Source organism: Dermacentor albipictus, chromosome 6 (assembly GCF_038994185.2).
Source record: "Dermacentor albipictus isolate Rhodes 1998 colony chromosome 6, USDA_Dalb.pri_finalv2, whole genome shotgun sequence".
Lineage (NCBI taxonomy): Eukaryota > Metazoa > Arthropoda > Arachnida > Ixodida > Ixodidae > Dermacentor > Dermacentor albipictus.
The window spans coordinates 51,900,977-51,927,869 of record NC_091826.1 but is presented as its reverse complement, the minus strand read 5'-3'; the positions used below and the strand labels follow the sequence as shown (position 1 = coordinate 51,927,869).

Sequence of the window (26,893 nt, the reverse complement as noted above, 5' to 3'; positions counted from 1 at the left end):
GGCGAACTTTGCCACAATCAGAGCAGAGGGATGAGTGCATGGCCGTAAACCTAAGTGTGGAGTGACTTAGATTCGAACGTTTACCATGTTCGCCAACGCAAGTTACCTGTGTATGACGAAGACATAGTGCTTGCCGATTCGCTGGACGCGCTAAACATTTCATCCCGCAGCAACCTTTCGGAACTGCTGTTCACAAACGGCTGTTTAGCACCGCTCGTTCTCGTAACATCGATCGTCACCTTCGCAGCATCGTTCATCACATGTCACGCCCATGGTATAGTTTGCCCCTCTGTCAAATTGCGATCGCCGACTGTCATGTTTCCCGCTTGTCGTTCCAACTGCATGCCGACGGAAGCAACACGCTTGTCCCTTGGAGAGGTCCATCCGTCACGCGCCAAGTCTGAGGTGACGAAGTCCTCGTTTCCCACCGCCTCCCGACGCCTCTCGAAGAGCAGTCGAGCGAAGCTATTAAGGGGCGACGATACATGATGGAAGCATGTTCGCCCTTTTCGCCGCCTCGCTTCTTCTGGGCCCTCTCGCGATGAGCGCGAGGACGACGTCGTCGCCGGTCGCCCAAGGGGTCGACCCGGACGTCTCGCGTCACCACGGGGGTGACCTCTTCCGGGACTGCGGGGGCTGCGGCCCGGACGCCTCCCAGGCTCCCGGTGGCGACGACAACGACCGCTGCCGGTGCCAGTGCGCACCGTCGCACCACACCTACCGCGAGGACATACGGACTTGCGTGCGGGACCTGGGCGAGTGCCGGCTCGGAGCCTTCGTGCGGCCCGGCGCGCCGATGGAGCAGATACCGCTGGTGTTCCTGCCGCTGGCCGGACAGATCGTCCACCCCGGGGCCCACCTCAGCCTCACGGGTAAGCCCGAACTCCCGAAATGGCCGGCGGAGGAAGTAATGCGCGCCTAATAACACGCGAGCGCCTTCTGTGAGTGCGAAAGAAATTCAGAATAGCAGCTTGGGCTTGTTCGTTTTCCGTCCTGTCCACGTTTCGCACTGTTAACACCAAGAAAAGAAATATGTATACTACGGTGCACAAAATATAAACGAGACCCTCTTTTTTTGGCAGAGCGCGTTCTGTTAGTATAGGAGCGCGCTGCCGCTTATGGAGGTACGTGAGCCAGGCGTCACGTGAGCAGCCGATGGGTCTCGTTACATTAATTCCGTAGTCCGTCATAACGTGTCTGAGGAAAAGGTGCATGCGTCGATTGCACTTCGTATTATTACCCAGCTTCTTGATCCCCACGGTGTAAAACCGACCGAAATAGCAAACGAAGCTGCCGTGTAGTCCGTGGATCAAACACTGTCAAGGCGGCGTGTGTTTGCCTGATATAAGGAACTCACGGAAGGCCGTGAAGGGGTTGAAAACGAGAAAACCGTGATCGTCACCCACTGACAGGTACGACTCGGCTGTCAGCTGGCAAGTTGCCCGCAGCTGTTTTGTTGCAGCACCGGGCCAGTTTGTACAGTGTTTTCTCGCACGATCATTGCACCAACAATGCTGTATATGAATGTGAGCTTTTAAGCGAGACTAAGCTTGCTTTTCGCCACAAAAGGCTTGGCCTACCAATGCGTAAAGTGATTATCCTTCACGGCATCACGAGACCGCGCGTTGCAGTTATCGCTTAGGCAAAATTAAGGTAAACGGGTTATACCACTTGAGCACATTCCCTATAGCTCTTCTGTATTACACTTACTTTGTCGTTGTATTAGCGTTTAATAATGCTTTGATTGATTGATAAAGAAAAATCGCCCTGTGACTTTCGTATTTTTGGGCCACTCAAAAAGCCTCTGCGAGGCCAATTATTCGACGACGACGAAGGAGTACTCTCGCGACTGGCTGCTGACACAGCCCACTTCTTAAGTTAACGGGATCAAAAGGCTGCCGATTCACCAAGAAAATGCGATTATAAATTAGAAGATTATACAAAAAATAATGTGCCGCTGGTTTATATCTCACTAGCCATAAAAAAACACAAAATGAGAATCTAGTTTGTAGTTGGCGCCCCCTTTTTTATTATGGAAATGAAAATAAAAGAAAGAGATGTAGTCACCAGGTAATGGTGACGGCTTTCTTTTCGCATAGCAGTAACAACACTATAATATGCAGAAAAGTTCCGAGACACTAATTCATCGAGTGCACCTTAATCCACCCTTGTATTACGAAGTTGATCTTTCTGTGTAGTAATGAAAATCATCAAAACGTGCCACGTTGATTAGCTAGAGTACATTGTTTGATCACCGCCCTGGCTGCAACATTTCGATGAAGGCAAAATGCAAGATATCTGAGTGCTCAGATTTAGGGCCCAAAATGGTGGTCAAAATTGTTCTGGAGTCCCCCACCACGCGCGTCTCATAATCATATCCTGGTTTTTAGCACGTAAAGCCTTAGAACTTGTTCGTTCGTTTTCCTTTTTGTTTTTCATTTCTTTCCGAGAGTATGATTGATCGAAACTTTCTTCGTACAGCGTAACGGTGGCTATGAATAGAGCAGAACGATCAGACAGAATGGTGGCTTGTCCAGGGACGTAAATAGGTACTTGGCTACGAGTCTAGGAAAGTACAAACGCACCATCGCAGCACTTCGAGATGTTGCCTCGGGCGTTGCCTCCATGCTTATTTTTGTGTGTGATCCTAATATGATTTATTTGATAAGCACCGGATACCATTATTGCACTCCTCCGCTGCAAACTTTTCCTGCGTGAGTTCAAACCAGCTAGCTATGGCGTTCGCTTGTTCCCGCATGTGACGCTTCAGCATTCGGCATTGCTCTGTTGTTCAATGCAGTCTTGACATCTGTGCCTTATTGCACCAACCTTTATTTTCAGAAGATTGATGGACTTGATTTGCCAGCCTTTCTAGACGCGATAGAAGAAATAACGCTGTTGACAGAAAAGAAAGATTGGCAATTTGTCACGTTGCGGAAAACAATTATTTCACCCTGGTCACAGCCGACGTCTGCTCGAGTTGCCTTAAACGCGTTGTCATTTATTTTTATTTTTTATACCACCGGGATTGAATAAAAAGTTTACAGTCACTTAAGTATTCTTACACGATTTCAATGCGAAAGGATTATGATTTTTATAAGTTAATGGTTAGGTCCATGATACGCGACGTCATGTTTGTCACGTGCCCTTCACAACTGTGCCTTAATGTACCTTCAGTTCAGTTCAGTTTCAGTTTATTATTCTTTTCACCAAACTTAATTTTACCAAACATAATCCACTTTAATGCAGTTCGTCCACTTTAATCCACCCTAATCCACTCCCATCCACCTTAGCCTATTGTAATTCACCTTCGTTCACTTTTCCTTCACCTTACTTCACTTTACTCCATCTTATGCCACCATACTCTAGCTTGTTGTAATTGTAACTTGTTTGACTTCACTCTAGTTCCCCTTAATTTCTTTTTATTCACTTTAATTAAGTAGAATCACCCTTAATTACTACTAATTAGAGTTGTTATGCCATTTCCTCTCTTATGTATTACTGCTGACACCATACAACATGCTGATGACGTCACACTCATTTTTGGTACCACTCGCTGCGAACAACACCGGCTTTTCTGCCCCATAGGACATACAATGCTATTGCATTAGGAACGAAATAAACAAAAACCATAGTCGTTGTCACTTGCCGTTCTCGTGGTTGTGTTGACAGATATCCTTCATATATATTACCCTAATATTTCCTACCCCTCTTCCATCCCTCACTGCAGCAAAGCCAACCAGACAGATAATCTGGTTGTTCTCTTTCCCTTTCATTTTTCGTTTTCTCTCTATCTCTCTCTGCTATCTCGGTCGCACGATTTTGATGCTGCCTTGCTAGTTCTCACATCTACTGGTAATTACTGGTAATTACTGGTTATAAGCAATGACGTATCTTTTTCTTTGTGGGTGAAGTGCAGCCACAACGTCAGTTTTCACATAAAAAGAAAATACTCCGTCGGCAATATTTCCGCCAAGACTTAATATCTCGCGGCAAGAAGACTTAACGGCATCACGTCGTATAGTAAATATAAAGTTGCTTTATCCACGGGAGGCTGGGCGGGAGCGGAGGAGAAGTAAATAATTCTTCACAGCGCACAACACTTTTGCCACGCAAGCAGTCCCGTTTAAGCACACGTTAGCCCTTAGCTGTCCTTTGTCCCCCTACCACGTCCCTCTATCATTTTATTTAATTTATTACGTAAGTGAACGTGCATGTGAGACTGTTCTTAATGAATGTGGAGAGCCAGTTTCTCACCGCATGCCCTTGCACCGTCGCATCGGAAACGGCTATTCCTTGGCGTTGGGCTTCCGTGTCAGGCTTTCGCTGAAACTCTAATCGGTTGAGCCATTGCCAAATAAGTGCACGGGCTATGTAGCTTGCGATTGCCAGGCTCACTCAGTCTGTATAAGGTGGCAGTTTCTGCGCTGTGCCGCTAGTTCCGAGGCGCTGGGAAATGCAAACAACTCCCGTACCTATCAATCAGTGTGTGAAGCGTCAGGGCTCGTCACAGGAACCGACGGCACACAGCCGATAGACATAGGTATATTGTGATGGCTCGGGTAGATCCGTGTATACTTCTGACGAAGCCTGTATATATAGGGTCTGGAAATGCGCCGTTTGTTGGTTCAACGTTCGCTTCAACAGACGCTCTCGGGCACAGGTCCGCGCGCGCCTATTTTGTTTGACTATGTACGCGTCTTTTCGAGTGACGCAAACAGGGGTGTTCGCATTCGTAGCACGCTGCTCCTAACAGCACGTAAAGCCGCGTGGGTCAACGCGACAAGGAACCTCGCGACATTGTTCGCAGAACGTGACTCGGTTGTGTGATCGGAGACAGCAGCGTGGTGAACTGGGAAGGCGTAGGTGAAGAAAGGACGTGAACGGCTCGGACTTCCATTGTCCGGTCCTTTCTGTCGGGGCCCACCGGTGATTCACTTTCACAATACGCGTGGGTGCATCCCGGGGCTTCTTCGGGAACACAGTGAAAATTAAGGGGGGAATTGCATTTGCGATTCTCCATGCGTTCCCCTGGTGGAGTTTCCTAATGTAATCGTTGCATTTCCTTAGAACAGGTAATAGGTTATAGTTGTAGTGAAAAATGCGTCTTCCAAGAGTAATACAGAAAATGGTGTCCATCGTTTCGTTTTGTTTTAAATGCGAGGCCAAACTAACCTCAACTCGGGATTAATCAGTTGTCATCCTCGCCTTTACCTTGCGAGTTGTAGTGACGAAGGGTACTTAGCCATCGTTATATCGCAATGGAAACATAATACAAAATACTTGATTCCCGTTACATGATTGTTCAGTACTACTTATATTTAATAATGATTACAAATTATTTCTTTTTCCTTACGCTTTCTTTTCTTCTGCCGTTTGGTTTCTGTTTTTCATTCTCTGTACTTTCTTTCTAATTTTTTCTAATGTCACTGTTTTCACACAACCTCAATAATGCCAACCTGAATCCATTGAGCAAACGCAGAGACCAGCCGGGTTGGCTTATAGAAACTTCAGAGAAACCTCGATCTGCAGTTTGTTACAGTTTTGACTGCAACGAATTTGCACTGTCGCAAGGCTGTACGGACCACGTGCGGCTCATATGTGGAATGGAATTGTGATGGAATGGAAAACTTTATTGAAGTCCATCAAAACGTGCATTACCACGTAGCTGGCCGTTCCATGGAAAGCGATGAAAAAAAATTTACGCGTACTTTGAAAAGATTGAGCATTGATCATGTTATTATTGTTATTTGCCTCTGCGTAGAGAAGGAGTGTTGTGAGAGTGCTCGTCGAATATTATGCGCGCCTTAGTTTAAGAAAGTATCCCACTGCAATGTCGTGCCTTTTGTTTGCTAAGTCGTATTCCGCATTCCCCACTGTCACTTGCGGCATTGTTGCCGCTTCACGTCGCAATCTCGGCGCTTCGTGCTTATTTTTTTTTTACATTTTCATCCATACCGACGCTACAACTTATATCTATTAGAAGGAAGACTTGCTCCATGAGTCGCGGAAATAAGTATTCAAGAAACTAAATGCAGGTGTGAACCTGATCTTGTGTTCATAACAGCTGTTCTCGTCGAGAGCTTCCCATGTCTGAAACAGCCTCTTGTTCCATATTTAAGTGTCCAGATAGGGTCACCTATTTTTCACCGATCGATGTGGGTTTCTATAGCTACTGAAGGGGGGCGCACCAAATATTAGTCGCAACGCGCAACACTATATTTTTATGGGTGGAGCTCGTTACTGTAAGTAGCGTTGTCGCCTACAGCAGTATTCAAAGCCTACCACACAAAATGGCTGCAGGTTACTCAAGTCAGAGGTACAGCCAGATGCAGTATACTCCTAAATATATCGCTCATTTATAAAGTCCCGCAAATGGCGACGTGTGAGATGTAATACGAACGTTATTCTTTTGCACCAGCGATATGGCATCTTCTCTGTTCAGTTTGTGGGCTAGAAATGCGTGCTGCAAAACTGATTTTAGTCGGCTTTTACGCTATGAAGTTAGTGCACAATATAGTTGAGCCTAACGCGCACAACGCTTCTTTTTTTTAAAGAAGCGCTTTGGTTCTCTTTCTTGTAAATGTTCTGACGTCGCCTATCACTATCATCCTTTAATTATTCAACAGTTTTTGTAAAAAACACGGCGACAAAAAAGGCACCAGCATTGTCACTTTCATCAGAACAAGTCAATTCATTGTTTCAAAGGTTATGCGTCTCGAAAACACGTACATTCGAAAAACCATGCCGAGAACACAAACGGTTTTTGTCTTGATTTTTCCGCACAAGCAAGCCCGGTTGTTCTCGGGATCTCCCGCGAACTTCCGTTTCACGGAAACTAAACGTCATCTGCAAATGTGGCTCAATACATATCTTTACTGCAATTAATTTATACGTCCTCTTGCACGTCATTCCCTTTAATACGCTGAATTCATCTTTCTTTCTTTGTGTCTATATTTCTGCTTTACTAATGAAAAGAACTTTCTTGGTTGTTTCGCCCGTTTTCGTACTCGAACGGGCATGTTCTTTAATGGGAAGTAACTCCTTGAGACGCATATGCTCACTGGCGAGAGCCTTTCTCTTTTTTTCTTGAGAGGGGGGGGGGGGGGGGTCGTGTCCATATTTAGGTGCTGTGGTCGGTGGTGGCAGCTGGGTCGCGTCTCTTCTTTACTAAATACTTTCTTGCCTTCTAGTCCGCACTCTCGAAACGCACTTGCTTCCATGGGTGATAGACATTTCAATGTCATAGTACTTGCTGACCTATTCGGGACTATGCACTTTCACTGTTCCCATGGGACTCAGCGGCTGCAGTTGCTGCGGTAAATGTATTGGAGTCCAAAGTCAAATATGATCCTCAATTATTAGTTTTGTCGTCCCTCCGGTGTCCGTGTTTGCGACACCTAAGCTTTCAAACCAACCCAGCCAGCTGTTTCTCGTCATCAATCAAAACCAAATACTTTCTTCATTGCTCCTCACACCTTTTAACAGAGTTTGTTTCTCAGAAAAAGTTTATCTCAACAAAAGACGGTACGACCACTGAGTCATAGTGACAACACAATTTTACCAGGACGATACCATATATAAAGTGCGAAGCATTGTATACATGGCACGCTTTGAAGGAAGTGTCCCAATGCACATTCACTAAACTATAACCGCACAGACCCACGGAACCACAGAGTTATACATAAACTTATTGTCACACTATACAAGATGATCGTCAGCAATACAGTGTACACAATGGTTATGTACAGTGACGTGTTTTTACATAGTTTTGTAGCGATGCTATGACATGTGTATACACAGAGATGATCATGCATACGAGAGCAAACAGAAATTACGGGTACCTACATACACATATATTAATTGAATACTTTTGATGGTTTGGCTACAAGAACCAGGTTGGTCGAAAATTAAGCCATATGCGCCCGTCAGCCACTGACACGAAACGGCATGACCACTGTCGAAGGAACTCCTCTTCCCCAATGAAGAACAATTACTCTGACAGACACGAATGGGCTCAGACAGAGCCCCTCCATAGGTGGAAACAGCGTGGCGACGATGTCCCGCGGCAACTGCCTCGCACCGGTTACGTCACAGACAAAAGGCCCCCACAGCAATTAAAAGTCACGCAAAGCGGCCACGTGAGCAGCGATCAGATGTAATAAAGCGGTTAACTCCAAGGCCACGAAAACCACTATGCACGGCCCTCCAGAATACCCTAGCAACGACACATTGCAGCAGCTCATGCTTGTCGGATTCCTGAAGGCGGAAATTGGGACACTGCGAAGGTGGGACTATGCCCCACCACTCTAGTCTGTCACGCGTTGGGAGCACTAGCCACCCTAGACGCCACATGAAGTCAGCACAATATGACCATCGCGAAAACAAGACGGGAATTCAAAGTTCTCAAAGCAGCAGTTGATAACGGAAACAAAAGTGCCACTATTATCTTCCCAGAGTGTTAGATTAAAACTCAACGGGCGGCCTGTGCCGCCCTGGGGCTGAGCCACGTTCCAGCGGTCGTGCACAGAGACGTTCACATACCTCAGGTGGAAGTTGAAGCTGCGCACTAAGCATTTCTACATTACCATGATCGATTCGCAAGTACTATACGCGCCATGTTTGCAAAATGCGGTACAAAAGAGCGAACAATCACGCACGGGAGGCAACATAAGAAAAAGTGCTCTTGGGGTGGCAGAACTGAAAGCATTCGGCTGTCTAAAAAGCGAGTTTCTTGCAAAGCGCTGAGCTTCAGGGTGTGCACACGTATTACGTCTGCATAGCCAAGCTGCAGCGGACAAAGGCGACGCTGCAACAAGGGGAACTTTGTTGAACGATTTCCCGTCACTGCACAAAATTACTGTAGGGAACAACAACACGGTTAAATCAGAGGTGGATGTCGGGAGTAAAGAGAGAAGAGTGAAGGCTTTTGCTGAGACGCACGCACCTTCTCTACCTTCGGCTATGAGCTGGTCGACAAAGTTTTGCCAACCACAGGGTTCCCGCGTTTGTTCTTTTTGCAACCTTCACCTCTCCCTCTTTCACACGTACTTTCTTACATACCGCTTTTCACCATATAATAAATGTACTGCTTATGCGTATAACACGGAAGAAATATTTATCTAGAGCCATGTAGCTTTAATACTAGATATCGTTCTATGTTTCAGTCTGGGAGAGCAAGAACCTCCTCTCTGGACTACGGCGCCGGAGCACAAAGGCACGAGCGGCAGCTTTTTCAATGCTTTTTTTGCGTGGAGGGTTGACGTCCAATTACCACAGAAAAGAGGGCGTTAGGGTGGCGACCATGGCGCTCTCGTTAAAATAGCGTATAGGCTCCAGCCACATAGTTTGATACAATAATTAGTGTAGGAAACTCTATGGTTCAAACCAAGGAGGTTATAAATTTCAAAATAAAAATGTCATTACTTCCGTGGTCCAACAAACTAACAAGTGAAAAAAAATGTATTTTTTTTTTCCAATTACCAAAACGGAACTTGCTTTCCGGAAAAAATTACTAAATATACCGAACGGCGTTTTATGGATTTTAACCACGCAATTTCGTTTACATGCTCCATATAACGTAATAAGTGTGTGAAATTGTGTTTGAGGAAGATTAGCCTTTGTCACATTAAACAATGTTCCACATACCTGAACCTATTGTCCGTAATATTGTTCCCCGCAGAGGTGCCAAACAAAGGTCTATACAGTGTTCTCTATGTCCGCCGCCTCTATGGTTTTTTCACCCAGCTTGAAAATGTTGCGCAGTAGGGTTTTTTTTTTTTCAATTTCGTCTTATCCTGAATGGTTTCAGGCTGCGAGCTCGGGACACTTTTCGCTGCATACTTGTTGTACTGCAGCAAAATATTCTGATTTAGCTTAGAAATTCCACTACTCCAAGTCCAACATTGGCCCGTATCCACAGGTGAGTTGTTACGTGCCAGTCAGCTGACCGCGGTGAGGTGCATATCAGTATTAAAGCTGGTCGACGAAAGGTGAGCAGCTCCCATGAGGGAAAGGCTTTGCGAGTTGAGCCCCAGAAAATAGTGCTCGCCAGTTACTATTTGGAATCCGAAACTTTGCCAGCTATCGCCCGAAGGGCGAGGCACTGACAATGACATCGCAAGATTGAGCGTTGCCCTCGGACTGTTAAACGGTGTTCCTTTAAAATACGTTGGTGCGACAGGTTCGCGGGACAGGGCGCTCAAGGTATCTGCTTCTGCGCAGCAGGCATCCTGATATCCGTAAACTACTTGAGATCCCTGATACAGCAAACATCCTTGATATCCTTACGCAACCCGCTTATGAACAAAAGAACGACATACTTATGAAAAAAAAGCAAGCAGCAGCCATCCCCTACGACGGATACTCATCACCTGCTGTGACTGGGCCTTGAGACTCAATCCGGCTTTCAGGCACAGGATGGTCAGTGATGCCAAAGTCAAGCTTAAAGTATGCGCTATACAGAACTACGTCCATTCCTAAATATTCGATAATTTTGCCAAATCAATCGACGAGAACCGGCATATTTAGCATGGTAGGGAGGACGGCTTGCAAAAGCATTGTTATAAATTACTTGCTTCACACATGATATTTTTAAAGATTTATATGTGGTGTTGCAAATCCGCAGAATTTATACCAGTATAAAGAAGTCTCTAGCGTCGTCGTTAGTCTACGGTGGTGGCCATGCTGAACAGTGAATTAAAAAAAAAAGAACAGTTGGCGGATGCCGTCAGCTTTACGTACAAAAGAACCAGAGAACATTTGTAATTTCTTGGTATACGTTTAGGACAGCTGGGAACGCGTCTTCTAAAAAAAAGAAAAAGAAGTGAGGAAGCTTCCTTCCTAATGACTGTACACTTTCTTTCTCCACCGCAGTGACAGCTTAGTAATCACAACACTTCACACTACTGAAGCGCAAATGTTCATGAAAAGTGACGCTAACACAACATACCACACCGGTTTGACATTTTGGTCCTTGGGCCTCGGCGAATATCTCGCCGCATTGAACCGTGACGAGCGTAGGCGTTTTTCATTAGTGCACAGTTGTGCCCAACTGGGGCTGGTTAGCGCACGTTGGATGGCGAACTAATAGCGCTGCAGTGCGCGTTTCTACAGACACATTCCATGGTGCTGCTTCTTCTACCTCACTTCACAGAACTGTCATTAGTGCCAACTTCTGCGAAAAGCAGCCAGTGGAGAGGGTCGCTGAGAGTTCGCTTGCGGCTCTAATTTGTGTCACGACCAAATTGCAATGCCAGGGGAGGTGAAAGCTTAGCGACATAGGTCGGTAGAAATAGGCGGCCGTTCCTCATGCTCACTTGTCAGTAGTCTTGCCGGACTATTTGTACTCCTACACACTCACGAGCATTCCCGTACGCTCCTGCGTTTCCTCACCAACTCGCACTGGCGTTCACAGTCGCTTCCGTTCATGCTCACCCTTACCACTCATGCCTATAAACACGCGACGACTCCCGATCACCAGCGCTCACTCACACCATACTCCCACCCACTCACGCTCGCCGACAGTCGTTCAAGTTAATACACGCATCCGCTCAAAATCACCGTCCCTGACTTTCGCTTCGTATGCTCGCGTTAACCCGGTACCAACGCACACTAACACGCATACTTACATCCAATCACCAATCACGCTCGCCGACAGTCACTCCTGCTAATACTTCCGTACGCTCAGAATCACCGTCCCTGACTTTCGTTTCATATGCTCGCGTTAACTGGTACTCGTGTACTCCTGTTCACAAACACTAACGTCCACTACATTCACCAGTACTCACTCTCGTACCCACTTCGTCACTCACTAACGCTTTACCTCAGGCTTGCGACAAGAGTGTGGAGTATGAGCCAGCTTATGGGAGAGCAAGTTTAGGCCGACCGATGCTCAGTGACCTACGACGAACGGTTAAGAGGGGCGCAGGCGAAATCGCTGTGAACTCGTGCTGCCGTGTAATCTTGTCGTCATTAGCAGCTGCTGTATTGTTCTATGTTTTTTCGGTATCGCTCCACGGACAGCGTTCAACACCTGGATCGTATACGCTTTGGATGGGCGGGTGATGCCCAAAAATAAGAGCAACGCTGAGCGATATCATCAAAACCGGCTGCGCACGTTGCCCATTATAGCCTCGGTCCATTACGCGTGCACTTGGCCCCATTCCAGGCGGGCCTGAGCGATGTGTCATAAGCAACGTACGGGTGTAGCGTGTTCATTTATGGCACACCTGGGCTCACGTCGTCGGTTTCCATCAACTTGATACACCGGGTGTTGCTTCTTGTTTATCTGGTTATCAGTATAGTTGAGTGGCTCAGAAAAAAAGAAAGACTAATTCTGGGGTTTCTGGTGTCGGAAAGAAGATGTGATTATGAGGCACGCCGTATGGCTTGGGTTTCACCACCTGGTCTTCTTTAACCTAAATCAAAGTATACACGTGCCTTTTTTATTATTATTTTTTTACATTTCATCTCCCCATCGGAATGAGGCCGCCGCGGCAGTGATCGAACCTTTGACTTCGAGCTCGGCAGTGCGACGCCGAAGACAACTGGGCTGCAGTGGCAGGTTGTGGCAGAGAACGCAATTGTACTGCTTAGGCCTATAGAATGCTCGAAGAGGCGAACAATATTTACGCATTCAAAAGTACGCCCTAGACAGGAGAGAAGCAGGAGGGCACGCGTGCAACAAACGAAGCGCTGCTTAACGTTTATTGCAAAACGTTAACGTAATACGTATCGCGAGCAAAAGCAGAGAGACATCTTGCAAGCAGGCGGCGTAGCAGATAATTCGTGTTCAACGGATCTCGAAGCGCACCGGAACACAACTGTGTTCCGTTGAGTTTCAAGATCAGTTCAACGTGAATTTTAACCAACTAGCCCGATCTTGTAACCTTGGAACAGCTAATCTTGCTTTCGTGTGGACTAATCGAGCGTGCAAGGAATGTCACTTCCTTGTGTAATAAATACAAGTACGGCGTACCGACACAGTATTCGCATTATACGTGATGCGTTTTCGTTTCTTTCTCGTTACATATTATGCTAATTACTTCAATAAATATCAGGTGGACGTAGCGCGGTGTTTCTTTGCGCACGTCTAGTTCGATGCTGCCCTATTTTGGGCGCCCTTTACCAAATAAAGTATAAATCAAGGAGTCGCCTGAATTTGCACCCTGACGTGAGGTATATGTTGCACGATTCAACGAACGATTCAGGGCGCACATAATCAGGTGTTAATCGGAACCTGCTAGTCCGCAAACGTGAGTGAGTGAGTGAGTGAGTGAGTGAAATAACTTTATTTTGTCCACTAGAGACGTAAGCAAACGCCACGCCACCTGACTAGGCCCACTCGGGGACCATCAGGTGGAACCTGACGGCCCTGTCGCGAGCCCTCTGGACTGCCAGGGTTTGAGAGGTCTGATCCTGGGCCCTAATCAGCTTCTTCATTTCCTCTTGAGTGAAAGGAGGACCGGCAGAGGCGCAGCCCCACAGGACATGCTCGAAGTCCGCATAGTCACCACACAGAGGGCAATCCGGGCTTGGGAACCGGTCGGGGTACATTGTGTGTAGCGCTACGGGGCTCGGGTAAGTGCTTGTTTGCAGTAGTCTGAGAGTGACTGCCTGGGCCCTGCACAGCGAGGAGTGCGGCGAAGGTAGGACTCTTCTTGACAGATAATTGTATTTGCATATTTCGTTGTACGAGCAGAGAGGCTCGGGTCGCCCAGGAGAGGACGCGTTGCCCAGCGCACGGTCAGTCAAACCTCGTGCAGCCGAGTGCGCCTCCTCGTTGGGGTTGATCAAGGCACCCTCAATGGTCCCAAGGTGCGCAGGGAACCAGGCCAAAGAGTGATGTTTCATGTCTTTGGCACTTTGGATGATACGTAGGGCCTGGGGAGTCACCATTCCCATCTGAAAGGCCCTGACAGCGGCCTTAGAATCCGAATAAATCGTGTCATGTACACTGTCCGTCAATGCAAGAGCAATAGCAACTTGCTCTGCAACGCTGGAATTAGAAGTGCGGACGGTAGCGCAGCTAAGGATTTTAGCATCACAGTCGATGACCACTGAGGAGAAGGCCTCTTCTTGAACGTAGGAAGCAGCGTCTACGAAGCATGTTCGGTCCTTGTTCAAGCGGGCACTGGCGAGCAGAGCTTTACTCCTGGTTCGCCTTCGTCCTTCGTTGTAGGTGGGATGCATATTTCGTGGCATCCGGTGTATGTAAATTTTGGACCTTACGTCGCTGGGCAGCTTCACAGCGTCGAGACTGACGACCATGGGGTTACGTCCCAGCTTGCCAAGTATGGCTCGGCCCGTTGGGGTACCGGAGAGTCTGACAAACTGGGAAAATTCTTGGGCTTCAACGATTTCTTCGAACGTGTTGTGAATTCCCAAATTGAGAAGGTCTTTTGTGTGCCAGTCCGCAAACGTAAAATTCTTTCTGAAGCTGGTATCGGCCTAAACGTATGCGTTCTCAGATGTACGATGAAATTAATTGCTGTTTCAGATACATCCCCAGGCGGTAAGCGTTCCCAGAACGAACCTAGCAGGTAGTGTGGGACTTCTAAGGACTCTGAGCAAGCAAAAGTACTCTAATTTGGCCGCCTAAACTTATTAGAATGTTTTTTGTTTTCTGTAATCATTCTCCTCTTATTAGGCGAATACTCAGTTATTTGAGAACGGGCATACTTGAATATTTACGTACGTGATGAATACGTACTTAATAACCTTCGAGGAACAAAGCGCATGGTTTTGTTGATATGTATACGTGCTAGTTACGGCGTGCTCAAAGTGAACGCAGCTTATTTCACTTAAATGTAAGGGGCAGGGTCCCCCTTTCTTTTGCAACGACAGATAAAGGCTCGAAGTTTACTTTGTGCGTGTTCATCTTTTCCGTAATGCCGTGTTCCTAATCGTTGTCAGGCTGCCTTATGATCTTCAGCGTCTATAAAGGAAAAAGAAAAATTGGCCGCAGAGCCAGCAAACTTCACGAAATCTGTGTTAACTGAAGTTCTCTTGAAACACATTAATTAAACGCTGTGTAAAATTACACAGTATACGTGCAACCTCATCTTGTTTTAAACTGCGTTCACGTTCTTCTTCCAACGCAGAATGTTCTCGCCGTTTCGCTTCATGGTAATACATATTTATTTATTTATTTATAATACCTCAAAGGCCCCGTGAGTGACATTACATGTACAGTGGATACAGTCACAGATAATATAATAACGTGAGGATGAGAACAGCAGTACAGGCATTCCTTTGCTCTATCGCCGGTAGACACCACTTGTTCAATGGCGGATTTGGAGCCAGTAGAGTCGGTGATTGTAGCAGTATGGCTGCGAAGCAAATTTCAGTCAGACGCAGTACGTGTAAAAAGGACACTGCTGGAACGCTGCGGTATGGGCACGTGGAGTGACAAACGACATTCGGTATGGTGGTGAAGAGAGAGAAAGGCAAAAGAAAGACAGGGAGGTTAACGAGAGATTATCTCCGGTTGGCTACCCTGTACATGGGGGAGGGGCACGGCATATCTAGTGCTTAGGATACCCGGCTCTCATGGTGTTGAAGAACGCGCGACGGACTGGTACGGTGAGATCGTTGTTGGGCAGCAGCGAGCGAAAGAACATGCGAGAAAGATCTAGCCGAGAGGTCCTATTAACGCGGAAGGATTAAGTTGCGATTTTAGTACCATGATACTAGAGCTGTAACAATAACCAGCTAGGATGAATTTGGCAGCATGGTTCTGAACTGGCTCGAGTGTTCAACTTAGTTTTTTTAAGCAAGGGTGAAATGTTGGCCTCACATACTCACATTTCTGACGGACGAGTGCTGTATGCCAACAGCTCACCAAAGTTACAGTAGCAGCGTTTACGTGAATGCGACAGTGGCGTATCGCATTTCCTGCAGCGCATTAAGGTAATACTATGCGACAGTGCTTACACGTGGAGAATTCCCCCCTCCGTTCAAAACAAGTACGAGTATGTTTTCCCGGTCGTAGAGGCCCATCATACGCCTGCAGCCGTCTCACATTTCCCTTCTCTCCCTCGGTGCAGTTGGCGAGGGTTTAGACGCACCACGTGAGTTGACTTGCGTTTAGACTTACCCGTCTCCACTTGCCTTCTCTTGGCGCATTAATGCGATACCTCTCCTGATACCTCTCCACTGGGAGAGGTCCCAGTGGATTAATACGTTGCAGCGCATTACCATAGACAATAAATACATGGCATTAAAATTCTGACCACGTGCGGTACACAAATTTAAGCAGGGCATGAGCTTACATGCTGCATAGGATGAAAATAAACACGGTTGTGCGCGCCGTATTTAGTTCCGTAGCACTTATTTAAGCAATTCGCAATACGTTCTCGCGTGCTGTAATTTTCAGATTGCAAAAAAAAATGTTATCCGCATTTTTTTTTTTTAATGAGAAGGAATTCTTTGTCTCTTGCAACGTACTTTTACGGTAGAGGCACGTGTTAAGTACTTATGCTGTGTTGCCTCGTCTGGGTCTTCTTCAATGAAATATAGACATGCCCGACACTGGAAGTGGCACCATGCTTGCTAATTTAGTTAGTATGCCTAGGTGTACAAGCTAAAATGGCTGATAATACCACTATCCTTACTTCGTATAGCTGTCCGCTAATTTGCTATCGCAATGGATGCTTCGCCACTAGGGCGAAACTGCGACTTCTTTTCTTTATCTTTCACTTCCTTTTTCTTTTTTTATGTGATATTTTATATTACCGTGTGTTCAGACAAGAGAGTGCTGACAACACCGGGCAGCCTTGGCTGTGACCGCAGCGGGTGTTCATTTACGTTCAGTGAGAACCCACGGATTTCTTTTTTAAATCCTCCTGGGTGAGGACAAACGTAATAGTCATTTATGCGCCCTAAACCTAATGTGAAAAAGGGCAGAAATAGAACTGCCAACGGCCATCCGCAATTCCTTCCGCTCTTACCTCATGTACTGCGGCAGCAACATTATTTCCCAGTGGGGACCACCATACCGTTTGGTTGCTTGTTACACAATCAAATAACAGCGCTCTCACGCTGCTTGGTAATGGTGAAGAATTCGGGGCGTTACAATGTAGTTTGGGGGAGGGGATGCTGTTGAATAATATGTGGAATATGAAAGTAGGTATGCCTGGCGTGCACGATTAGTCCATATCCTTTCACAAGTACTCATGTTGAAAATTCTTCGCTTTTTCAACCTCGGCGAGTAATGCTCAAATTCGGGGACGTAGATTATCCACTTCAGAAGCCAAAACTTTCTCTAGAACGAATGAGCCAAATGTAGTGGCGTAAGCGACTTACTAGACTTGCGAAAAAGAAATCCTCATTCCTTCTACGTTTACAGGTTGGCATATAAGGCATTTGGTCGTTCTGATTTGCGGGCCTCGTGGAAGGAACTGTGGCGTTGTGGTTGAGACGTCGTTAATGGCAATGACAACATCCTGCTTTCGGCATTATTTTCCGTCAACCACGTATCTTAAATGCAGATCCACGAAGATGGATACAGTTGAAAGCACTTAAGCGCCCGCTGTTAATTTCTTGTCACCGTTACAATGGGACGACCACGTAAATTATATCCCAAAGGAAGCTAATCTCCATATAGATACACTTAACCAAAACCACTATCTCTTCCCAGGGTTCGCAAAATGAGTTCGTTTTAATCCACCGGATTAGCTTCCAGCGAGAATTTTCCGGACGAAACCATATCCTTTCAGATTACACAAAAAGGAGGCATTCACCGAATTATTTAGGAATTTACCAGCTTCTGCACCTATAGTGCCCAATGGTTCAAACAGTTTACACCAGTCCCAATAAATATACTATATCGCTATAATTTTGCTGGTGAATGCTCCTTTAGCGACAATAAACAGAAAACCAATTTCTCGAATGATTTAGAACTTACAGCGGTTACGTAATCTGACGCATTACATCAAAAATAGTAATAACTGGACAACTCCACACTCTGGAACTAACTACGGCCTGCGAGCACTCAGAAATGAGTTGCCTCCACTGGCAAATGAATGCCGTAAATCCGAAATTTCTGTTCGAAAAACCGCTTTAACAAACCTAGCAGAGTTAATTATTGATTGTAACAAGGGAATTCTGCGTTATAGGTCTCTAGAATTTTTCAAATAAATGTTACGTTCTACTTCAACTAAACCTGACATACTATCATTTCTCACCTCTAAATTAGCACCCTTCATAAATTTGCACCACGTACTTCATATACGTTTGCCTGCGTGATATCTTCAGTATTGCTTCAATGTTTAATGAATTCTAGAAGAGTGTGCTGCTCAGTTCCATGTTTTAGCTTGCGGCATTCTTCTATCGCTGCTGCATTAAGTGCCCATCATGGCATCCGACAAGTAACTGCTTTTCTTCTTGGCCCTTTTGGCAATATGTAACTATTCCGAAGAAGAGCAAAAAAAATGAAAGGAAGAAATAATACAAAATGAATCCTCCATTCAGGGAATCTGACGCGGTCGAGGCTCATGATCACCATTGTCACGTGCACCTCGCATCAACCAACGACGCTGAATTTCACGAGCGTGCTAGTGAATAACTGCACACCAAACGTACCGCTGCCTTCGCAAGAACAAGTATTATTTGGAGCACACGTTGTCCACGTCCGGTTGTTGTACCGCCTGATTTAGCCTCAGAAGTGCATTAACAGACTTTCAGCCCTTATGTGGGGAGCAATATTTTGCCTAAATTTCCAGGCGACTGTCGTGCGATAACTCCTTGGTTAGCGTGTCCGGCTCTCAAGTGCACTTGCTCAATGGCTTGAGGGGGAATCCCCGCGGTGGTAGCAAGATAATTTTTCTGTTAATCTCTAATTTCGTGAGTCACTTAGCGCGTCGAAATTTCACAAATAGAAGTACGTACACGAACGTCACAACACACCCCAATTTAGGAATAAGCGAAGCGATAATTGTGCACTCTACATTTGTCTTTTGCCACAGTGTGGGTATTGCGCAAGCGAGCTCGTTTTCCGCCATGTTCCACTGGCTTTTCGTTACCTATGCCCACGAAACCTTTCGATCGAGTGCTTCAAATCTAGGTTCTTTTGTGTTTAGGTAGGCAAAGTGATAACAATACCAATTTGCTCCTCTCGGACTGAGCACAAGCCCTATGGCATGTCTTCATCATACGAGAAGAGTGAGAATGTCCTCGATTTTTGTAATTCTATAGCATCTCGTTGCCAGGACGGCAGCGTGTGCAAGCCCGCGAAATGGTCGTGTGATCGCGCAAGAGGTCGCGTAATCTCGCGAGAAGTTGCACCCGCGATGGGATACAAGCACTGTCGACGTGATTGTGAAATCGGGTAGTGCGGAACTTCCCGAAGCAGCGTTCGAAAGACGAGCGAAATGTCGCTCTTCCGCATCATTTTCGTGTACATGATGTATGGATTATTCTTTTGTTGCGAAAGCCAGTAAGACCAATTGAATAGGTCCTGTTAATGCACAGTTTACTGAAAAATGAAAATGCCACTACATTTTTTTTTCTTCGAACGGGCATGCGGCTTTGCCACTTGATCATCTAAAGGAAAAGTTGCGTTATAAGTACATGATTTGCACGTTTATTCATAAACATATTGCATAAACGAGTTTGCTTGGAAGCGTAGATAGATAAAGCATAATAAGTGACGTCACAAGAAAGTCTGAAGCCTAGCACGAAGAGCAGACAAATCTACGTACCTGCCCGTCACGCCTGCGGTAGCACAATGAGAGCAGAGCCTCAATGCTCTCTAGTAATTATTGTAGTAAGCACTGTGCACCTATCCATAATGTATACTGTGTGTGTTGGGACCGTGCTTAATTTTTAGCAATGGTGCTCCGACGCTCGCTTTCTGAGTTTTTTTTTTTTGTTGTTGTGTTAGCGAACGCCTGTTCCGTCGTTACAGTGCGACGTAAGCGCTCCAGTCTTCCAACTTGAAATTCCGCTCTCCCCATTACTGGAAATATTGAATAGAGCATTACCTGTGAAGAGGTCGTCAAAGGGGCCGTGTTTGCGGAAATGGTATGGTCAGCTTTAGCATCTCGTTAGCAGCAAGTGGAGCGCGTAATGCTCCCCTGCAGTGGCGAAGTGACCAGTTCCCTGACGATATTGCCAAGACACACTCGGTATAAGGGAAGACTTCCACTATCTCTTGCCGGATTCAGAACGTAAAACGTACTTCGTCGCACTGGAGGCCCTACCTCGAAAGTGCATTAGTCAGCGCCGTGCAGCCCTCGCACCATCGTTTTCCGATTCCAGAGTCAGCTGCAGATCGCATTTCCGTTCCGTATTCGGCAAAAAAAAAGAAAAAAAAACGTCCTGAAAGGTTTTCTTAGTTTCAATGTACTTTGAAGGCAATAGTACTGCTACGCACGTGCTCACTTCCTGTATCGCGTATCCCTAAGAGCAGAACCTGTTTTCGAGGCTTCTATCCGTGGTGTGTTATTCCTCGTATCTTGAGAGGTGGCCGGCTTTTAGAAAGCATATCGACTGAATAGGGTTCGCCTATGTTTCTATATCGTCGGGTCTACTGGTGCGTTGCACCTGGAGTCTCCGCTCACGCACGGATATTTTTTTTTCGCGAACGTCTGATCTTTCCTGATATAGCGACGTACAAGTGTCTGAGAGCTTCCCACCTTGTAACTCCACTTGTCCATTTGGGGAAACATGAATAGAGCATTAGTTGTGGAGAGGCTTGTCCAGAGAAACATGTTTACGGGATTCGTATCTTAAGCTTTAGCATGTCTTGTCGCTAGCACGTGAAGCTCGATGTGCTCCTTTCGAGTCACAAAAGTAGCAAGGCCTTGACAATATGGCATTCGTAATGCATTTTTAGTGAGCAACTTTCAAAGGCAGGTTGTTATTTGAAGCCCTTCACGACTAGATGTCTAGCATTCCCCGAGCTGCTATGTCAGATAGTTTTGCTTCATAACTAGCGAAACGTTAAGGGACATAAAGACAGCGATGCGGAGGATAAATATGGCCAAGAGCGCTTTCACATATATTCTGTAGTTGATATTAACAAAAACAAATTAATTTCAGCAGGTCATGTCACGCAAATGCAGCAGATAACTGGTGGTCCATTAGAGATACAGAATGTTTCCCAAGTGAAGGAAAACGCATTCGAAGACGACAAACATATTAAGGGCACAAGCAGCAGATAGTTGTCAATCGACCGTACGCGACAAAATCAGTCTCTCTCGCTGGTCTTCTAGACTCCTGGTAATCCCAGGGGGCACAGTGACCGCCCCAAAATGGCATTGATCCAGGATTCTATCACCGGATCAGGATGACTTTGAAGCTTTCTTTTCTGAGAAACCTATTCGGGGTTTTCTATATAGGTTTCTGGATTTTTTTCTGGTCTCTGCAAGACTGCGCGAATTACACCTGACGCCATGTTCTGCCTTCATTAGTGGTGTAGTGTATTGCTATACTGGGCAGGCCGTGCGCTTATTTCGCTGTCCTACATATATGTATGCTGCTCGTTACTGCGTAGTGCGATGCGTTCATGGCCTTTTTGCTTATGTTACCCGGAAAGCCGTTAAAACACCCGGACAGACACAACTTTCATTAAAGCCTGCATCTTTCTTTTTTCACTCAACAACTTTTTCCAAGGTCTGATGTTGCTCGTGCTATTGCTGGGCTTGCTTCTTGAATCCTGGCTTTATTCTGATTATTGTTGTTGTTGTTTTTGTTGTTGTTGTTGTTGTTGTTCGCTGCGTCAGTTGTTCGTGTTATGTTTTTCGGCCCTGGAATTGTTCAAGTACCTTGAAGCAGTCCGAAGCGGCCCGCTGTTTTGATTTTGGGGAAGATCGTCTGGTACCTTCTGAGCTGAGATTTTAACATGTTTTTTTTTTTCTTTCATCTATGTTTATTGTCGCTGTATTTTCTGTTGCCTTGTTTTTCTCGTTCGTCGACCACGACTTTTGATTTGTCAACATTTTTTTTTTTCACACACGTTGAGTCTATTGCTTTGAACTGTTGCCATCGCATATTTGCGCACCTCAGATCGCATTCGACTGTAGCGTTTCTGGCTCACAGCCTGGAGTTAGCACAGTTGCGTACTTATCACAGCTGATGAATGTCCTAGCATTGGAACACACAATCGCGCGGTGTAAAATCACTGCTCACTGAGTACGCTGCACAGACTTTGGTCGAGTGGGTTGGACTCGGGGGATGATTCTGGCCAGAAGACTTCGGTGCATGGGAGAGTAACGCCCTCGTATCGTGAGCAGGATGGCTCGGGAATTTCCCCAGCCGCTTTGCCGAGATGATTTCCCTGCCGTCGCCCGGTGACGTTCTTTCTGGAAATTGTTCCTTGGGAATGGGCGCTGCGGTAATATACATGGGCCACTCCTCTTCCATTGGCGTTGTCGTGAGCGACATACGTTCTGTTCTGGCCCGGCGTGATTCAGGTTTCGGATGATATGACTAGTTTTATCGTGGCTGATTTTTTCGTGCTGTGATCAGAAAAGTTACTTGGCAGTTTTCTCACTTGGACGGTGACGGCTCGTACTTCAGACGATATTATGGGCCTTCCGCCAGTACGATGACTGCGCAGATTTTAATGTTTTCTTGCTTCCGTGAGCCAACGTGGTGTTGGAGTCTCATCGCAGCTGTTTATTACTCCTGGCTGAACAATCGGGGAGACCTGAGTGAATTCTCCTTTGTTCGGGCATCTTTCTTTGAGGCCACTTACATGACAGACACTGGGGCGCTGCAGCCGGGTGAATGACGTTATTTTTTTCTCCACACGTGATCGGGCTCACCCCAGACTGTGGCGTCGCGAGATCACATTCGGCACCTTTATGTTGAAAACCGCTGGCGTACGTACACTGGTTCTGTCCGACGCTCAGTTTCTATTCCAGGCATGTTTTGCCGCATTCGAGGCAATTAGCGGTAGGCCTGTAAGTAGCTTCTTGTCGCATCTCGTTTCGGACCTCTTCGATGTAAGTTTCCCGGTTTCGACCCCATTAGGGGCGAAACATTGACAGCGACACGAAGATCTAGCGTCGTGCTTGAACTTATTAAAAATTAAATTATGGGGTTTTGCGTGCCAAAACCACTTTCTGATTATGAGGCACGCCGTAGTGGAGGACTCCGGAAATTTCGACCAACTGGGGTTCTTTAACGTGCACCTAAATCTAAGCACACGGGTGTTTTCGCATTTCGCCTCCATCGAAATGCGGCCGCCGTGGTCGGGATTCTATCCCGCGACCTCGTGCTCAGCAGCCCAACACCATAGCCACTAGGCAACCACGGCGGGTCTTGAACTTATCGAACGCTTTTCTAGTGATACAGGGATGCGATATGTTGGCGCGACGCAACACGTAAAGCAACTCCTGCTGCGCGAAAGAAACACTGCCCTGGCACCTACCAGGCATCTCACAACGCTGCTGCAATGAGGAGCGTCGCCAGAGGGCGTTGCAGTTGCGACGGTGCTCGAGGTGCGACCGTCTGGAAGCTGCCGGCTTTAGTCAGCGCGCAGTGGCACATCAGAAGTTTAGCTCGACGTTTGCTGCCCGTTCCGGTTAAAGTAGTTCATAGCACATAGCATGCTCTGCGGAAACGCTAATGTGCTCATAGTGTGCTTACGCACGACGGCCATTCGAGCAAAAAACAGCAGACCACTGCGCTGGCTTCACCACCGAGATGATTGAGCGTAGCGCCGGCGGTTCATCCACTATAACTTCGCTTCGTAGTTTGTTTGTTTTTTGCAACCAAACGCACTCCGTATTTCCGAAAAACCCTCTAAACCACTCGCGCTCACTGCTCGTGTGCGCCTTCAATATAGGTAACCCACGGCAACGTCGGCGTTGACGCCAACGGCGCGAATACGCTACAATCGTTCGCATACTTTCTTATCGCAGCACAAGAAATGCGTCGCCGACGGTGGGATCGAACCTCCGTCTACTAGCGCAGTGAATTGATGCTAGAACCATTAGACCCCGCGTTGCACGCGTGCTTCTGTCGCGCAACAGCCACACTTGCTGTTTGGAACGTTTTCCCAAGTGCGTGCCACGCCAGTTTCACGCGTTAGCTTCGGAATGCGAGAAGCACTGCCTTCAGGATCGGCCCACATTCGCAGGTCTTTTTCTCGTAGCAGACAACGCTGTGGAGAGGCATCTGTGACAATATCGACCCAGGTCGGCCAGGTTTTAGCATTTCCTCCCCGGAGTACTAAATCGAAAACACATATTCATGTACTTATGAAAAATCCACTGATGAATTGCCTAATTAATTACTTTACTGCACATATCGTAAATTACGAATTGTAGCCGGTGAGGTTGCAAGACGCATCCACTTGAAATGAACGCCCGGGTTGACACCAGTTTTTTAGATATGATTTCCCAAAGTGTGGGACGAAATACATGGGCGTTCCAGTTACTTTTGTGCTTCAATGCATAAAAGAGCGCTTTGGTAAATAAGTAAGAGCAGCAACAGTGTACATTTCGGGCAAGCTTGATGACACATGCCTGCAAACTGGCGTCATTCTGGAAATTGATTCCAAGTGAATTCGCCTTGCAAATTCACCAACTACAATTCGTAAGTGGCATTATATATGCCGCAAAGTAGATTAGTCAAAAAATAATTTGATTTTTTAAAATTATTTGAGCATGTGTTTCGATTTCTCGTGCATGTAATATCCAGCTCTGTGAATAATACAACTAGCGGAATAGAATTATGTTATCTGCAAGAGGCTATCTCCTAAAATTACATAAAACACGAAAGTGATCACCCGGTATATCGTGCCCTCTAGCTGCAAACAGAACCCGTACTGCGTGGGTGTATTCGAGCTACAGAAAGTAGCTTCCAGACACAAAGGACGCGTCAAGTGCATATAAGAACGCTAACCTCAGATTGTAGTGAATCTTGCATTGCGTTGTCATGCAACTTGATTTACCAACTATGGTATATCCCTGCTATTCGCAGTAGCCGCTACCACTCGAAATATGCTGGCGCGATAATGACACTAAAACAGGAGGTAGCCCTCAAAGTAGAGACCCGGGCTCGCTCTCTACAAATTTGTTTAAGAGACGGGCATCTTAGGAATGAGCTGACAAGGTATGCCGTCCCCCCCCTTCTTCGTTCTATATTGTGTTTATTTCCCTCTATACTATTTATATTTTTTACGCCTATACCACTCATCATCTCACTCAAATCAGCCATCTTGACTCTAAAATGGTTAATTCCTTCGTTCGCTCACTCCCTCAACTGGTCGCAGGCATGGCTCCCATCGACCCGCTATGGTGCCGAGTCAATCGGACCCAGTACCTGAGCCCAGCCGGCTGGATCGAGTTGCGGGCTCCACCGTCCCGATCGGCCGGAGCCCAGCAGCCGTTCGCGCTCTACCAGGCCAGCAACCGCACTTTCCTCCAGTGGCTGGGAGACGAGCACGAGCGGCGCACGCTTCAGCACAAGCTGCTCCTGCTTCGAGTCCGGTGCGCTGACGAGAGTGGCGCCGTGTTCGAGCCCTGCATCGCGTTTCGGGCCGGCTGGGCGCCCGGCATAGCGCCCGTCGAGCGACGCACGACGGACTTCACCGTCGTCGGGCTCTGCCTGGGCGTGCTCGGCCTGGCTTACGTCTTGGCGGTGCTCGTCTACCTGCGGGTCCGCCAGGGCAGCGCCAAGTCGACGTTCCGCAGCTACCTGGACGAACAGCCTGTAAACGGGGTGAGCGACCGGTACATATAGAGCTCCTATATAGGCTATGACGTCATGCGAATAGATGCCCGTTGACTGCTGCCTACGGCACAGATGCTGATTTCGGGTCGGGCATGCGAGTTTCTCTCGGTCCTTAGGTTTATGTCGGTGCGTAAGAAAACTGCCTAAGCCGCAGATTACTGCGGCCAAGAATTGAAATTGCTCGAGGAGGAATACGCGAAGGTGCACTATATTTTTTTCTGTTTCCAACGATGTGCCAGCACGCTGGGGACGTCATGGGGTTCTTGTTTGTGAACTTGAAGCTTCTTTATCGCAATGACAACACTTTTGCCTGCGGCGCCGTTACAGCGGCAAGACTGTGGACATGTAGTAGTGGTGAAATTTCACCGTTACGAAGGGGAGACACTATTATATCACGGTACTGTGATGTTACAATCTGGTAATAGTAAACTTTATGCAGACGCACATTTCCGCTTATTTTTTTATGCGTAAGTGGCGCTAACGTCTTCTAATATTGGTTGGCCCTAAATATAGGAATAGAATAAGCGCCTCCTTTGTTTGCGTTAGGAGAAGCGGTGCTGCGCTCCATGGAGTGTGTCCGTGCTATAAGCGTAAAAAAATGCATGCTTTAGGCAAAAGAGTGAGCAGCGTTCCATTTAGTGTAATTTCCCTTCATTCAAATGTTTTCCCAACATGCTTAATAAGAATTATATCGGAAATTCATGGGGCTCTGCATATTGCAGGAACTGCAGTGACATGTCGGCAATTTCTTAACATGTCACCCAACGAATGTGGTTATCCGGCACACACAAGCTTCTGTCTGAACTTACTTTAGCTTATTGAGCGTTATGTGCACGTCCCTGGACCGAGAAAAAACAGGCATCGAGTATCTGCTGTATAGCTGCAGTAGCTGGGTACTTAGGATACTCTCCATGGTTGCCATTTGTTTGTGGGTGATGGATAGTCTCAGGGCCACCCCAACCCGCTGTCTCCGCCTGTAGAGATCCTCACCGCGATTAGGATTAGAGAGAGAAAAAAAGGAAGCAGCACCTGGATGTCGACAGCTGGATCCGTGCTTACCTCCACTGTATTTCCGTAAGGATGCGCAGGGTAAAAGGAAAACGGCTGCTGAATCTTCGTGCAGTAAGAAAAAAAAATTCACTGACGACTATGATACTCTGTAATAAGAAATTTAAGTGCAGCTGCATTTGTGTTTTCGTTTCGC

At 46.7% G+C, this 26,893-nt stretch overlaps 1 protein-coding gene across 6 annotated transcripts in view; it reads left to right on the top strand.

Moving 5' to 3' along the window:
* Positions 1-26,893, top strand: part of sha (shavenoid) — a 245,849-nt gene that overhangs the window by 206,471 nt on the left and 12,485 nt on the right. For 5 of the 6 annotated variants that reach the window (XM_065443617.1, XM_070520796.1, XM_065443619.2 and 2 more), the window contains one exon: positions 25,229-25,677. In XM_065443617.1, the coding sequence (XP_065299689.1) occupies positions 25,229-25,677 (449 nt within the window). Of the gene's footprint in view, positions 1-111; positions 873-25,228; positions 25,678-26,893 lie in introns of those variants that run through there. The other variant, XM_065443616.1, reaches the window with a different exon arrangement.